The sequence below is a fragment of the Coloeus monedula genome, assembly GCF_965178545.1.
Source record: "Coloeus monedula genome assembly, chromosome: 4".
Taxonomy (NCBI): Eukaryota; Metazoa; Chordata; class Aves; order Passeriformes; family Corvidae; genus Coloeus; species Coloeus monedula.
Window position 1 is genome coordinate 61,261,504 of NC_138784.1, and position 16,095 is coordinate 61,277,598.

The window sequence follows — 16,095 nt, forward strand, 5'->3', positions numbered from 1 at the left end:
ACAAGCAGCTGGGGCTTTTTTTGGAGGTATTGGCACCAGTCCATGGGCTATAAAATCATGAGTTACCTCTTTTCTTTCCCAGACCATAAGGTGAGCTTCAGAATTTGGTGTTTTCTTAAATGGAGAATATTTTACTGTGGCATCTGGCTCCTTGCTCACCAGGTTGCTCTCAGAAAAAAAAAATCACAATACTTCTGATAAATCTTGGTTGGACTTCTGCTGCTCACACCATTCTGGCCTCATGACTCAGAAAGGTGAGTTGCCTGGTGTAGATGGAGTGGAAACTTAATGCCTGGGAATTTTTAATCCTCAACAAATACGCAAAGAAGAGACCACAGGTATTCAGTTGTGACTTTTGTCTATGCTCTGTTCTTGCTGGCACTGGTGGAAATTGCTTAGGAAGATGAGGTCCAGTGATTGTGCAACACTGAGCATATATCATCTTGAGAACATGCTCATAATTTCTGGAATCCACAGACTAATTCATTTCTCCAACAGATGTGCCCCAAATATCACTAATCCTCCTCAGTATTGTTTCTTCTCCCTCCCACCTCCCCCAGTTATTCCTTCTCATTTAAATGCAAAAACACAAAACAACCCAAATCATCAATCCATCCATCCCTCTCTGCAGGGTGTCTTTTGTTTTGCTTTGTTTTGTGACCAGGGAAGGGGAGGAGTTGAGGGAAAATGGATCGTCTTTGCTCAGGCTGGTGGTGCTCCAGGATCCTGGGCCTGGTTTGGGGCTCTCAACGGGCCAGGTTCTGTTTCAGTGGCTGCTCTGCATGTGCATTGCATCAGCAGGCACAGCCTGAAGCAGCTTGAGAGATGGAGACCTGCTTTTGCTGCCTTTTCTTTTGTAAAATACAGTTTAGCTTGGTTTCCAGTGGGGAAGGATCAGCAGGTAGGACGGAGTTCTGGCCTTTCCCTTGCCTGTTGGGCCCATGGGACACTTTCATGGTGGTCCTCCTCCTCCCAGAAGCTTGCAGGACTTCAGAGCAGCCAGGGTGCAGATGCTTTCCTTGAGGACCCTGGTGGGAAGAGGAACTCTGAAGGTTCAAGTAGCATCATCCTGTTGAAGTGTGAGGGGGAATGGGAGCTCCCTCAGAACAGACAGTTTTGGTTGTACATTTTGGGCTGGAATTTTACTGCCAAGAACTCCTAGATGCCTTGGGCCAGCAGATGACACCCACAGCTTCAGAGGCAAATAAAAGAGAATAAAAAGCTTCTCACATTTGTTATTTTAAAGCATCTCGTGGTTAAAAATCTTGTGGCCCTTATTTAGCTGAGTCATGATTTTTGAAAATCTCAATTGTGAGTTATCAGGGATGCCTAGGGAGAACTTTATGGAAGAAGCACAGGGAAGGGAGAAGGGTGATGGTAAAGGAGAGGTATAAGATATATCTATATATATATATATGTATCCAAAAGAGCAGTGCTAATTCTGCACACTTCCTTCCCACCAGCTCAGAGCTTAGTGCTTATGCCCACAGAAAAACTAAAGTATATCCAGAGATAAAAGGGTGATTTCTGGAGTATCTTATTATAGAATCACATCTACCTATCACTTCAGAGAACTGCTTGGCAAGCTATATATGTAGTGTGAGAGGAATGTTACTTTGCTTAGTGTTATAAAGTCAGGTTACTCTCCTGCAAATACATGTTATTAAATCTGGAATGGTGAGCAACTGAAATTCTGCAGGACAGCTGTCACTGCAAGTCAGCAGTGTGAATGTGTATGTGTGGAGTATGTCTGTAGAGGTATTTATGTATTATTTTACTTCAACCTGTTTCTCATAATATGCCTTTATAAGGCAGAAAGCAGCAAAGGAAGCAGAAAGCAAAAGAAAGGAGGGAAACTCTAAAATAGACCTTAAGCTGGTGTTTCTCCCTATAAGAGGATTTGGGATAATTTAAATTAACCTAAATCAGTCCCAGTGCTAAAAATGTAAACAAATGAGTGAAAGGAAAGACCAAAATGTATTTTCAAGTTTAAAGGTTTAGTAGCAGTGTAATTTAGAAACCTCACAAAGTCATGACCATCAGTGTCAATAGTATTGAGTCTGCATGGCCTCTCTGAAGTGGCTGTACGGGTTTGGCCCTTGATTTCTAACAAGCCCAGATTTTACATCTGTTATTCAAATAACACTTCTGAGTCAAATGTAAAATGGTACATGAATTTAGTTGTCCCCTAATTAATCTCAGTCACTAGTACACCAGTGGCTTCTAACTTCTATTTGATCCAGCTTCCCCATCATTCAGAATGAGTTGGCTAGTGTTTCTGTTTGTCTCACATTTCATTGGTTATTGGCATTTGCTGCCAATTTGCTGGGAGGTATGATGCCATGAAGATTTTTGCCTTTTCTTTTATACCCCTGTTATACCCCTGTTATACCTTTTTACAGCTTCTGTATTCCTAGTGCTTTTTGCCTACATTCTTGGACTTGTTTGTTAAGCTAAGAGACTAAACATTGTAGAAGCTTCGTAGCAAGGGATCAGTGTGCCCCAGACCCCAAGGTCCTCTCCAGAACACATTCTGTAAACCAAGATAGAACCATCCAGGGGAAGGTTCCTTGGGGGGGGGGGGGGGGGCTCACTTGAACCTCTCATTGGGGAATCTTTGATAGATATGCTAATTAGTAAAGCCTATAATGTTATACCCAGTGTTGGGGGGGATGAACACACACACACACACACACACGACACACGGAAGAAGAGAGACACACACAGAGACACAGGGAAAGACTCGGTGGGGTACATCTTGATGCATATGACCTGGACGTGTACACCTAAGGATCCTTAAGAATAAATACCAAGGTAAAATCCCTTTTCCCCTTCTAACCATGTATGCCTCTTGATTTTAAGACCAGGAAAAGGCATCAGGTAAGGCTGACGTCCCAGGAGGTTCTGAGGGTGGACTTATGCACCACAGAGCCATTGAAGTCATTAATTTCCCTTTATGGGCAAAATCCAATGCTAATTTTTATTATTTGACTTGCACCTATGGTTTAGGCAAATTTTCCTGCAGTATATCCATGTACAATCAGTGGAGAGAGGTGGGTATCTACTGGAGATGTTGAGCCAGTTCACTTAAGGCAAGCATTGAGCCACTAGACTCACATGTGAGCCATCTAAAATGGCTTAAAGCTGTATTTCCATAACAGTTAAACCTTTCTCAGACCATTCCTTCATTCTTATTCCTGGGTGCATGGTCCTGCCTCCTTCCCACGTGCTTGCTGTGCTATTCATCCCATCAATCCTAGGAGGGACTTAATCGGAAGATCACTAACCCTTCAATAAAGAAATGAATGGTGTTTTGCCATCTTAGCTCTACAAATCAGTCAACTGCAGGATTACATGAATGCCTGCACAAGGGAGGGGGAGGAAACTGCTGTGTGCTTGGGGAAAGGAAGGGACTATGGTAACTCCCACTCAGTCTGAACTGTGGTGAAACCACCCCTAAAGCGCTGGATCCCAACCTCTTTATCTCTTGTTCCAGTAGAGATTTCCAAGTAGATTCTGCAGCTAATTTGTTTTTAACAACCTTCTTATTACTTAGGGCACTGATTGCTTTGGTGCCAATTGTCGTGTAAGGTTAGTAGTGCTTTTGTTACTAGAGGGAAAGGAGGATTGATTTCCCATAATGTGCAAGATAGCAAATCCATTTTTAATGATAGCTGGTTCTTTATTAGGGCAAAGGGTCAATGGGAATTGTTTGAAGAATTTAGTTGTTCTATTTCTTGTTGTTTCCCCTTTTGTCTTATTTCTTGTGTATTCTCCTTTCCAGTTTAAAGTATACCATTTTAGGTGGGCTGCTCAAATCAGCTTCTCAAAATGATTTTTATTCTGGTAATGCAACTATAAACATAGAGAAGATTAATATGTGTCTAGAACAAGTGGCAGGATGAGGAGAGGGGAAAAGAATCAGTTCAAGTCAAACAGTCACAGACAGTGAGTGAAAAACTAACGTGCCCAGGGAAACTGAAGAAAAAAAAAAAAGAGCATCAATGCAGACCTGCTGCTTCCTGTAAATATATGTTTAATGTAGTGTTTCAGTTGAAAACAATCAGAGAATAGTAAAAAATTTTGAGGACTAGTCCCTAAACTGGTATATTGGGGAAACACACTGCAGTAAACTGATGTGAAGAGGAATTCTCTATGTAGTTGGATGTCATTATGTTGCTTCCAGAAAGCTTTTAAACATTATACAATGTTGTTGTAATGTCAAACAACTCATCAGCAAAACCACAGATTTCTGCAAAGACCAGCTCATTGATGGGCACCGGTGTGCTGCTTGAAACCCACAATGTTCAGCTCAGAAGGCATTTGCAACTGGGATATTATTGTCTCAGTTTTAAGACAGCTTATTATTATTTCTTTTCACTTTTTTCATCAGCATTTATTGTTTATTAGTTAAACTTTCATTACTTTATTTGGAATAGGTCAGAGGAAGACCAAATCTAACGAGCCTTCATCTTTGCCTGTTCTTGTTATTTTGCACCTGATATTGTGGTGTCCTCACTTACATAAACTTAGCAACAGAAATTTTATGATTAACATCTTTGTAGCATTAGTCCTAAAATTAAAGATGATATGTATTAAAGACAGGATGTTTGTGAATAGGATGCGGTGTCAAAAGCAAATACGATTGATCTCAAGGGCTTTAAAAATGGGAAGCACAACATAAAGGACTGCAGAAAATCCACAGGACTCATCTTTAAGAGTCATCAATATTAATTGGGAGCCTATAAGATCAGCTACTGTCATGTCACAGTAAATTGATTTCTGGCAAGGGCCGGAATTTTTTCAAAGCCCAGGAATCTGCCAGCAGATAACAGGCAGCCACAGCCCGTGTTATCTGACAGTGCATGCTTTAGCTTTAGCAGCTGGAGGAGCTGAGCTTCACATCCCCTGCTTGGATTTCACAGAGCTGTGATGTGTAACTAGTTTGTTCAGTGATTCCTAAAATGCAATGTGAAAAATAAAATCATATTAGTTAAGGAAGTGCTGTGAGGAGCAAAGAAGAGTTTCACGGGCTGGGTGAGTGGCTGAGCCATGTTGCCATCGCCAACATCACAGACCGACCCCAGGCTTTGTGTGACAGCTTTTTGGGCTGTGCTTTTATCACCCCAGCCCCTCCAGACCCTCACTGCACAGCAGCTCTCCCTCTTCTGTACTATTTTTCCTACCAGACTGTAAGGCCTCCCTTCTGACGGCACATCCCAGCCCTCCGACCTTCAGCTGCAAGCAGGCACACAGGCGCTTTTCATTCCCGAAGGCTGGCGCGTGCAGCTCCCTTCCTTTCCTGCTGCTCAAGTAGCTCTTCCCTTAGGGCCTTCTGACTCCAGCTCCAGCCAGCAACCAGCTCTTCCTTCAAGTCCATGCAGGCTTTGGTTCAAATTCTGAGGATGGTTTTTAAGCTGTGCCTCACAGCTCCTGCAGGGGAGAGCTGTGGGACAGCGATGTGTCCAAGGGGAGGTGGCTGCCCTTGGAAGTGACAAACCCAAGAGTGACACAAAGGTGCCTTCTGCTGCCAGTCCTGATCAAAGCAGTGCTTTGAATTCTTGCTCAGATCGCTACTCCATAAAGGCAAAAATGTTTTGTTTCTAAATAATTCCAGGCACTTTTGGAAAAAATTATGATTAAGGTTTTTAAGTGCATAAAACAAAAGGTTTTTTGGTAACCTTTGTACCTCGAATCACAGTAACACCTTGGATTTGCTGTTGAGATTTCAAAACCACTATTTTAATATATTTTGGTAAATACACATAAAATATGAAAATTCTACATCAAAGAATATGCATCAAATGCGGTTCTCATTTAGATTACAGACTTAAGAGAATTCAGAATAATTTTAGTAACTGGGACATCAATGATGCTACAGCTGAATGAATATAGGACAAAGAATCTTGAGGTATATTCTTTTAATTTACTTCTTTAGACATCATAATGAAAAGAAATAATAAACACAATTCAATAGAACTTTTCTGTAAGCTTTCTTTTGTCTTAAATAGTTTTATGCCTTGTATAAGTACAGGTATCTAAATAAATGGTCTGTACATTCTTGTTATATCACAGAATTCATACAGAGCCATCAATGACTTCCAGCTTAGGCTTTTGTATTTCACCTCTGTATCGCCATGGCATTTCCTCAGCATGCTGCAATGCCAGGAATCTCTCCTTTTAGTTCACCCTTTCTCTCTCTGTGTATTCAAGCCTGCGTGTTATTTGCTTTTCCAAAATACATCATTCTGTTCCCAGAAAGCCTTGATGAGAGTCTCTCTCTGAGTCAGAGGCTGATTTCACAAAATATCCTACAATTTTTTTTTAAAGCAACAAGCCTGGATTTTGTCTTTCTATAGGAATTTTGTTTTTCCATTTTTTTGAGTGTTTTGGTACACAAGATATGTGTATAAGGGCTGTGCTTATGTAGTGAATCATCAACAAGTGCTTGCTGTAATGTCCTCCTAAAACATCCAATGCGTGTGTGCACTGTGTATGACATATCCAATATACCAGGGGAATTTCCTGTCTTGGATGATATGTATAATTTTTTCCAAAGGAAACATGCTGTAGAGCATTTAAAAGTATTAAGGAAAGTGTATTCACATAATCTTGCCTGATACGTAGAGCTGATAAACGGAAACAGGAAGATACTTATCAAGTCATTTGCACAGCATTCACTTAATATGTTAAAGTGAGAATGTAGGAACATCAGTGCTGAAGTGCCAAAGCTCTAAGCACAGACTTGGTCTCAAGGCTATATGGGTATAGTTCAGAGTAAGGCACAGAGCAGGTCGATCCTCCAGAGCTGAGCCCACCTGGATGGGGAGTGCATTTGCCTGGCTCCTGATCATAGCAGTCTTGTGTTTGCTCCTGCTTTTTGCCAGCTTAAACCATACCTGTCTGAAAGGCACGTGATGCTGATGTGAGAAGAAAAAGGCAGCAAAGCTGGAGAGCCAAAACCACCAGGCTGCCCACCTCACCTTATCTCAGAGATCACTACCCTTGGGGCATTGGCTAAACCAGCTGCAAACCATGTCAGCTTACAACCTGGCCCAGAAAGGAGGTGCAGATCCTGGTTTGGGTGCAGCAGTACTGCTGGCTGCAGCCTGCCTCCTGCTGTGGGCAGCTTTGGCGTGGGAACCTGTGGGAGCAGGGCTGTGGGGCAGCAAATAGAGCACAACTTTCCATTTAAATTTGCCTTTGTTAATGAGTCACTGCCCACAGCTCCTGCTGCTTTTACTTTCCTAAGGAATGTATTTTCATGGTTTTAACTGTGCTTGAATCAATCACAGAATGGTTGGGATTGTCCAACCCCCTGCTAAAGCAGGTACACCTAGAGCAAGTTATGCAGGATCACATCCAGATGGGTTTTGAATATCTCCAGAGAAGGAGACTCCACAGCCTCTCTGGGCAGCCCATTTCAGTGCACTGTCACCCTCAAAGGAGACAAGTTTTTCCTCATCCTCAGATGGAACTTCCTACTTTTCAGTCTGTGCCCGTTGCCCCTTCTTGTTCTGTTGCTGACCACCACTGTAAAGAGCCTGTCCCAATGTAATTGTATCACCTGGTGGTGAGTAATAATGCAAGCACTGAGCTGTTAGAAATCTGTTCCTTCAGCTGGCTGTGCTGAGTAGTTTTGCTCTACATTTATTTGTCAGACACAGTTACTTGGTTAAATTCAACTATATGCCTCCTCCAGTTTCTCTGAACAGTTTTACATGTGGGATGTGAACATGCTTTATACCATAGGAAGACACATGTCAAAACACAAATGTTAACTAATTAACTCATACAGAGGGTTTAGCTTTCTGTACAATGATTAATTCAGCAGCTGCTTTTGTCCCAACTGCAGCAGATTTTTTTAAAATGAATATCCTCTCTACGTTGCTTCTTTTAAATTGGGATTCATTCTCAGATTTTGGGCAAGCACAGGAAAAAAACCCACAGCATATGCACAAAGCAAGACACTGCATTCTTTAGTATTGTATTTAACACACCTTCCTTCATGCTTTGGAGATGAATAAAGATGAAGTATTTAGGGGTGAAACACTTTAGCAAGTGGCGCACAGAATCTGTAACTTCTGTGGAGAGTTACCACGCCCTGCTCCAAAGGGTTCAGAAAATGGTCATCACCTGCAGGATGCATTTGTGGGAAAAGGTGGAAGCAATCCATATGTCATCTGTATCCTGCTTATTCTTGCCATAGAAATTTTGAGAGCTTTGTCATGAGCTCATCCATGCCCTGCTGCCACCATGGGCAGCAAAGCCAAATTCCATTCAAGACAAAGTGAAAGCATTTATCTGTTTTACACAATTTCCAGCTGTAGTGAAGCACCAAAAATAATTTGCACATATTTTGGTTGACAGGGAATGTGCAGGTTTTTTACCTCCTTCCATCTAGATCTGTCTGTCACCAGCTCTATATTTGTCACCCAGTTTGGAAGCAACCAAGGAATCTGAAAACCAGAGGCCAATGTTGTTGGATATTTGCAAGAGGATTACTCAGCAAATCATATCCCACACTTCCCTGAAAATTCAGACTCGAAGAAGATACAACATCCTTACCCCAACAATCACAGGCTTGTACCTCGATTGCTTGGGAGGTCAGGTGTAGAAGTTTGGAAGCAGCTTAACCTCTAGCAGAACCACTTGGGTAGCTGAGTGTCACAGCTTGCTGCTGGGGTGAGGTGTCACCTTCCCTGATGTCTGCTTCTCCCCTTGCAGGAGAGTCCTGTGAGGTGAACGCACGCTCTGGCCGCTGTGCTCCAGGGGTGTGTAAGAATGGAGGAACCTGCGTGAACCTGCTCATCGGGGGCTTCAAGTGCGAGTGCCCCCCAGGCGAGTACGAGCGGCCGTACTGTGAGATGACCACCAGGAGCTTCCCCCCTCAGTCCTTCATCACCTTCAAGGGCCTGCGGCAGCGCTTCCACTTCACTGTCTCCCTCATGTAAGTCCCAGCGGGGAAGGGTTCTGTGGCTGATGGCTTCTTGCTTGAGCTTGGGACTGTTTGTCACATAGTGTTACCCACCGAAGACCTACCCCAGAAGGTCACTGTGGGGATTTCTGACGGTGACTCCTGCGAGCAGGGCACTGGCATGTTATTTGAAAGCATTTGATTTTCTGCCCTTCTGTGGATGTTTCTGAATTGCTGACTCATGACCTTCCCTGTTGTAACTCAGGGTGATGGAGCGGGGAGAAGGGACACCAGGACCACTCTGGCCACCCATCAGCAGCCTTCAGCCACAGAAGTGCCGGGGTGGATGTTGGGTTTGACACTTTTACTAGCTGGGCCTTTGGCTTCTTGACCTTCAGCCCAGCTTCAGAACCCATCCGATTGTGCTCCTCATTTGGGAGCACTCTTCCTGTCTCCTGTTTCCCCACCTGTGAGAGGACCTGGGCATGTCAGGCCATGGCTAAGCATAGTCTGGTCCTTCTCAGGTTCTTGCTTTCCAGTGGTCCTCAGCCTTGGGACTGGGACAACCCCATCTGATCCAGCTCCTCGCCTAGCTCCTTCTGGCCTTCATACCGCGGTCCTGCTTCTGGGTCCATCCCAGCTCCCAGGCACAAGTAGTCTTATCCCCATCCCATCTGCCCCATGTTGGGCAGTCTTCTTCTGGGCTGTCACTTTTCCCCTGGGGGTGCTCAAGTAGGCAAGGAGGAGCAATGACAGCAGCCGCAGTCATGGGCAAGAGCTCTCCCTTGCCTGGGAAAAACCCCTCTTCTGGAGAAGACTTCCTGGGTCAGACATAGGATTTGCTTGGTGTGGAGCCAGAGCTTCAGGTGCACACATGCCTCTTCTCCAGGGAGGGGGTAGGTTTGCAGCTTTCCCATGGTTTAGCCAGTCAGGATTGACTTTTGGTTTTCCCTCACAGCTAACTGTGAGTAAACAACACAAAATGTGTTAGTCCTGACCCCAAAGAGCAGGGCTGGGGAATTTTTAACAGGTGTAACAGCAGCTGCAAGGACAGACCTGTTTTTGTGTCTGTCCAGAGAAAGTGGTCAGGGAGGACACCTTCAGGCTTATGTCCCCTCCAGCACCCAGCCATTACTTGGTGTTTCACATCTGTGCCAGATCACTTTTTTACAGCATGTTTTTCAGTACTGTCCTTCAGCATAGTTTACTTTCCTGAAATAAGATTCCGGAGGGACTCCCCATGCCTTATGTTCTGTTAATATAAGTAAGTAATGCCCCATCCCTGTAAATGTCCAAGGCCAGGCTGGATGGGACTTGGAGCAACCTGGTCTAGCAGAAAATGCCCCTGCCCATGGCAGGGTGGTTGGAACTAGGTGGTCTTTATGGTCTCTTCCAACCCAAACTATTCTATCATTTTATGAGTCTATCATTTTATCTTTCATCTGCCTTAATCCCAAAGTCGAAATTTTATGGAATCTTGACATTTTGGTTAAATCAGAAAGCACAGACATGGTTTGCACACAAGCCAAGGCAAGGAAGAATTGTGCCTGTGAAGATTGTTTTAGAGCATTAGGTCTAAGTACACAGAAAAACTGAAGAGCAAAAGACTCTGTTGGATTTCTCAGACCTACAGTGAGAGAGCAAACAAAGGAGCAGTCTGGGCTGGCTGCCAGCATGAATTGCCTGCACTACCCTTGACTTGTCCCCTCAGCCATGAGGTGTCATTTTTCAGGCTTTTGGAAAGAGAGCTTTGACGTTTAGGGTGCTTCAAGTTAAAATGACTCAAATGCTCTGAGAAATAGCAAAGTACTGTACAAAGGTAGTGCTTACACCAGGGTTTCTTCACCATCTTTAGAACCACAATGGCATATTTAGTCATGAGCTAAACACCACTTAGTCCACTCAGTGTGACTATAAGAATTCTAGGCCATCATGAGGTTCATCCCACACTGTCTGGAATGACAACACATTTAGATTTTCACACCTGAAGTTCACTTCTATTTACACTAGCTATTTCTTTGGCTTTTATTATCCCTTAGTGGAGGAGGAAAACATTATGTGAGGATCAGCAAGAATTAGCAGTTTGACTGCTAATGATGATGATTTGCCGTTACATATTTTGTGATTTGGGAGCATTCGTAAAATCCCAGGATATCCAACTTCCCTCGGCCTCAGGTGACTCGTGACCCGCACCTAGCAAAGAGCAGGATGTTTGCATTGTCCAGTCTCATAACTAAAATGCGTTTTAAAGTATTTAGGTTATGACCATGCATGTCTTTCTGCTCCCAATATTATGTATCTTCCTTGCTTAATTCCAACACTTACTACTCCTTCACTCCAAGAGACACTGGTACTGGAGAGGTTTTCTTATTGTTTATGCAAAATTCTCTAAAAAAGAGTCTTCTGTTTCCTATGTAATGAAATTAAACATATCCCTTCTATTAAAGACCAGTATTTTTTCCCCCAGCTAGTGGGTGATAACCAGACAAGTTCAAAAGCAGCAGTGCTTTTAACAATGAGTATGATACAAAAGTTGCTTTTGACTAGTCACAAAGAATGGAACTGAGCAAAGATAAAGAAATATACAAAATGGCTTAATAATGTAATAGTTTAATAAATAATGGTTTCATACTTAAAATTATAATAAGAAATTGTAAGAATATGAGAAAATATATTCAAACAGAACTAAGCTTCCTGTTGTTGCTAATCATGCTAAATCTTCCTGCCCACTGAAGAAGCATCACTAGTATTATTCGTATTTCCTTTGCTCATATATATTGTGGATAAATGTGATCAAAATATTTGGATAAAGCAGTTATCCATGAAAAAATAGTATTGGGAAATGTTTTACATATTTTTTTGTCCTTTGGATGAAATGTTTCATGGTGAAAAGTGAAAACTAAATCCATTTTTTGATAATATTGATATATTTCAATGGTATTGTAATTAATTTAGATTGCCTTTTACTTGTATAATATTATATTATGATAAACAAAGCTAGAAATAAATATGTATTTCAAAACTGATTAAAAGTAATCAAAACATTGATTAATATTTTGACGGACTATAATACATATTATTTGAAATTTGTATTTTACAGGAAATATCAAATTTGTGATTTCTTTTTTTTGAACCAGAACAATTCATAATCCTTCAAAAACATTAAAAAATATATTAATAAAATTTCCCATTTCCATGTAGCTCAAATTCTGAAATGTCTTTATTCAGTGTGATCCACAACATACGTATATCTAACAAACAACTTCTGGTAAAAAATATTCTTTGTCTTTGAAACTTTTTCTTTCAAATACCAACCCTGGTATTCTAATATACTGTTTCATTCACATTCTCTGAATGTGGGTTTTGTTGCATCACATGAGAGTTTTGCTATTAGACAAGATAGGACAGGCACAAGAGTCACTTCTTATTGTGTGTGGAAGATAATTTTCATTAGCTGTGTTCAGCATTTCATTCATTTGTAGGAAAAGTGGGTTCATTTAAATCAGGCATATTTCCTGAAGTTCAAAATACAAAATCAGACTAAACCACCATTGGGAAACATAAGAAATTCCCATGGTTTCTCTCTTTTTCTCTCTTAATCTAATATTAATCTTTGTAAAAATGTTAATGTAAAGTGTAATAATTTTTTTTGCATTTCTGAGTAGATGAAAGCTGTGTGCAACTCTCCAGAGATAAGAGAATTAAATTTAAAATTATAAGATACTCACAACAAGCAGAAATTTGAAAAAAATGTTCTGTGCTGACAAAAAAAGAGAACAAGCCTTTTTTAAAAGTGGGGTTGCCCCTTTTTCTGGTAGAAAGATACATCCCATATTAGTAGCACAAGAAAAATAAAACCAAAATGCACCTATCGGTGCTGATTTAGTGAAATCATTTAAGTGTTTATTTTCCTTCCTCCAATTGACTGACCTGTTGATTGACTAACCCTGATTTTCTACGTGGCATTATTAAAGTAACATTTATCTTTCTTTCCCCTGACCTCCCCATCAGGCTTTTTTAATCAGTTGATGACTGTCCTAGGACCCTGTAGCATGTAGACAGCAAGCAGGCAGCAAGGATCCCCCCTTTGATGTGAAAATGCTTTCTAGCTGTCAGACTGTTTGCAGAGCACAGGAAGTGCTACTGTTTGGCGAGTGTCAGATACTGCTGTTGCATCTTGTGTCTGCCTAATTTTAGCCCTCCTGAGGGTCAGCAGACCTCTGCAGGGTAGATTTCTGTAATTCCCATCTGCTTGCCTTGTTGATTGTGAAAGAGTAGATTTATTCTGTGGCTGACTCCTCAGTTTTACAATTTTCTGTCTGAAGATTGATTCAAAGGCTTGTTCTTCTGCTAAACACAATGCCATCTTTCTTCTGGGTGACTTGACCATCAGTTTTCAATCCATAAGCTGTTAAGCAGAAACTACTCCATGTCTCTGTGTTCTAGGTTTGCAACCAGGGAGAGGAATGCTCTCCTCCTCTACAATGGGCGTTTCAACGAGAAGCATGACTTCATTGCCCTGGAGATCATTGAGGAGCAGATCCAGCTCACCTTCTCTGCAGGTGAGGTCTCATCTGAGTTGAGCGTTTCTGCTAGAGGTCAGAAGGTCCTCTCAAGCTGTTTGGAAATGCACTTCAGTGATTTTATATGGCTATTTGCTGCCTCATTAATTTACTGGCTGACATTGCACAGTACACAACTGATGCCGGGTGTACTCTAGGTTGTAGCGGTTTGTGGTGATTACACTCACGGTCGTAGGCAGGAGCTTGTCAACATATCAGTTATAAAAGCCAGAGTTTATGACTACTATAAAAGATTGGGGCTAGCCTGAATGTTGGCCCCCAAGCCAGTGTTTGCTTAAATGAGACTTCTCTTTATCACACTGTGATAAGTGTTGTGTGTTTATGCATTTTTACACTACACCATCAGAGGAACATAGGTGCATAAATGTTATCTAAATAATCCATGCAAGCCAAAGGAAAAGCTAGCAGAAGTGAAAACTGCCTGTCATTCATTAGGGATTGAGGAGGAGCAGTGCTGTCTCTAGAATGCATTTCTGCACTGGAGAAGCATCTCCTCTTAGAAGAAGCCATAAACAACAACAAATTTAGGAGAGCTTAGCTGCCCACTCATTGCTACAGTAGGCCAGGAAACAACAAGTGGCAGCTTTGGCATTTGCTTGCTTTCTGCACTAGGACTAAGCCAGTGTCTTCTGGAGCTTGTAGGAGAAGAGAGGGGAGGGCTGACAGGCAAAGATCAGGCAGTACATATCCCCAGAAGCAGATCTGTGCTTTCAGTGGCAAGGCTTTGGTGACTAAACGAAATCTCAGTAGTGCAGACAACCTCTGGTTGTCTCAGGTTTAAGGTATTTTTCCATTGAGACAAAGACAAATATCTGGGGAGGGCTGTTGTCCTGTAAGTCACGTGGAGTTATCTGTAGGTCAAGTGAGATGTTTATGCCTCTGTATTGGGCACGCAATTCAGGAGCTAATCCTGCTATTTCCCTTTATCCATATTCAGGATAGACATGGGGGCTCAAGTCACCTCCTGTTTTATTTTTGTGGAGAGTGAGACATTGCAAGCAGTAAAGCCATAGAAGCAGAAGCACAGCCCACATTGGCGTTGCACACTCATCACCAGTGATGGCTGCTGACCTCAGACCCCATGGTAAATCCTGTGTGACCCCACTGATTTACCAGCAATGCTTAAGTGAATATCTGGGCCCTTTGGGTTGAAGAGATCCGGTTACATTTCCCCTTTATTACCTCAAAGTTGTCCAAATTACATTTTAAGGCAGGTTTCTGAATGGATTAGTGTAATGAAATAGTGTGCTGCAGAGAGATGTGCTTTCTTCTGTAGCTCTGCTCCGCCTGTCTAAACTTGAACCAAATTGCTTGGAAGGTACCCTGAGGATGAATGGGAAAAAAATAAATTCTGCTTGCACTTGTATGCATTTGAATGTGAAAGAACTCCTTTAAGATACATGAAACTAAATTTAGATTTGCACTGCTGCACCTGAGAGCAGGTCTGGTCCTGCATATTACAAATGGTATTTTCTTTGGAAGGAGAATGGTTTATGTTTTATAGTTTTAAGTGGCTTTTAACGAACAGTCCAAGTTTTGGACACCTGATCTCACTTTATTACCTGTCGCAACAACTTTTTCACAGAAAGCAAAGCAAAAAGATTGCAGAACAGTGATCTTTCTTTTTCAGACACTTGATAGCTGAGTAAAAAGCCCAGTTATTAGTACAGATTTTATCACTATATGATAAAAACTGTCGCAGCAGGATGTCATACATGCTAAGCTGAAATATGTACTGTTTAAATAACAGAAATATGAGGGATGAGAGTTAAAGGAGAGTAGGGGACACAAGAATAATGCTTCACTTAGGTATTTGTTGCAGATAGAGAGTTGAAAGTACATTTTAAGCTTAACAATACTATGAGCTTTGTTAGCTTACAGGGGGGAGTTACTTTTCCTGTGGTTTATTATGTAGAATTTTCCAACTGTTAAAAAAAAAAAAAGGCAAAAGCGAGCAATCCCTTCTCTGTGCCAGGCCTGTTATGTACTTTCAACATGAATGTTTATTTTGCTGCTACCTCGAAACAGATATGCCTGGTTACTGAGCTGATTCTGCTGACTCAGTCCTGGCTTAAAAGCTTCAGCTTTCCAATTGCAATGGCAACGTCTTGCTTTCAAATTTAAATACCTAAAGGCTGCCAATAATTTCATTAATCACTGGTAAAATTTTGCTGGGCCCAAGGTTACCATGGGTACTTTTGGATTTTGCTTTCTCAGCTCTAACAGGTAGTAGGCTTCCCTTCCCTGACAAGATATCCCATCACAATAGTCATCATAGTAAAAAAACCTCAAAGGGTGATTTTGGCAGAAATGCAGAGAAATTCATGTACATTTCTCCCTCAGCTGATCACTTCAGCAACAGCTGTATCTACCTAATGCATCTGCTACCATGCTTTACAGAAACATGATAAAAAAAAACATAATTCACCCAAATGCACGAGAAGTTGGTTTTTGTGCACCAGAGTAACTCCATGAAACTGGGGATATTTATTGTCTTGCAGGACAAAACCCAAATTCCCCCCTGATGAAGCAAGGTAGTTGCATGTGTGCCCAATGAGAGTCTCTCTGTGTTTCTTGCAGTGATGGTGACTTATT

General features: G+C 41.8%; 1 protein-coding gene across 1 annotated transcript in view; it reads left to right on the top strand.

Annotated features, from left to right (window-relative positions):
* CELSR1 (cadherin EGF LAG seven-pass G-type receptor 1) overlaps positions 1-16,095 on the top strand; it is a 166,734-nt gene that overhangs the window by 81,806 nt on the left and 68,833 nt on the right. Inside the window, exons 3-4 of the mRNA XM_082279992.1 lie at positions 8,728-8,950; positions 13,364-13,479. Of these exons, the coding sequence (XP_082136118.1) occupies positions 8,728-8,950; positions 13,364-13,479 (339 nt within the window). The remainder of the gene's footprint in view (positions 1-8,727; positions 8,951-13,363; positions 13,480-16,095) is intronic.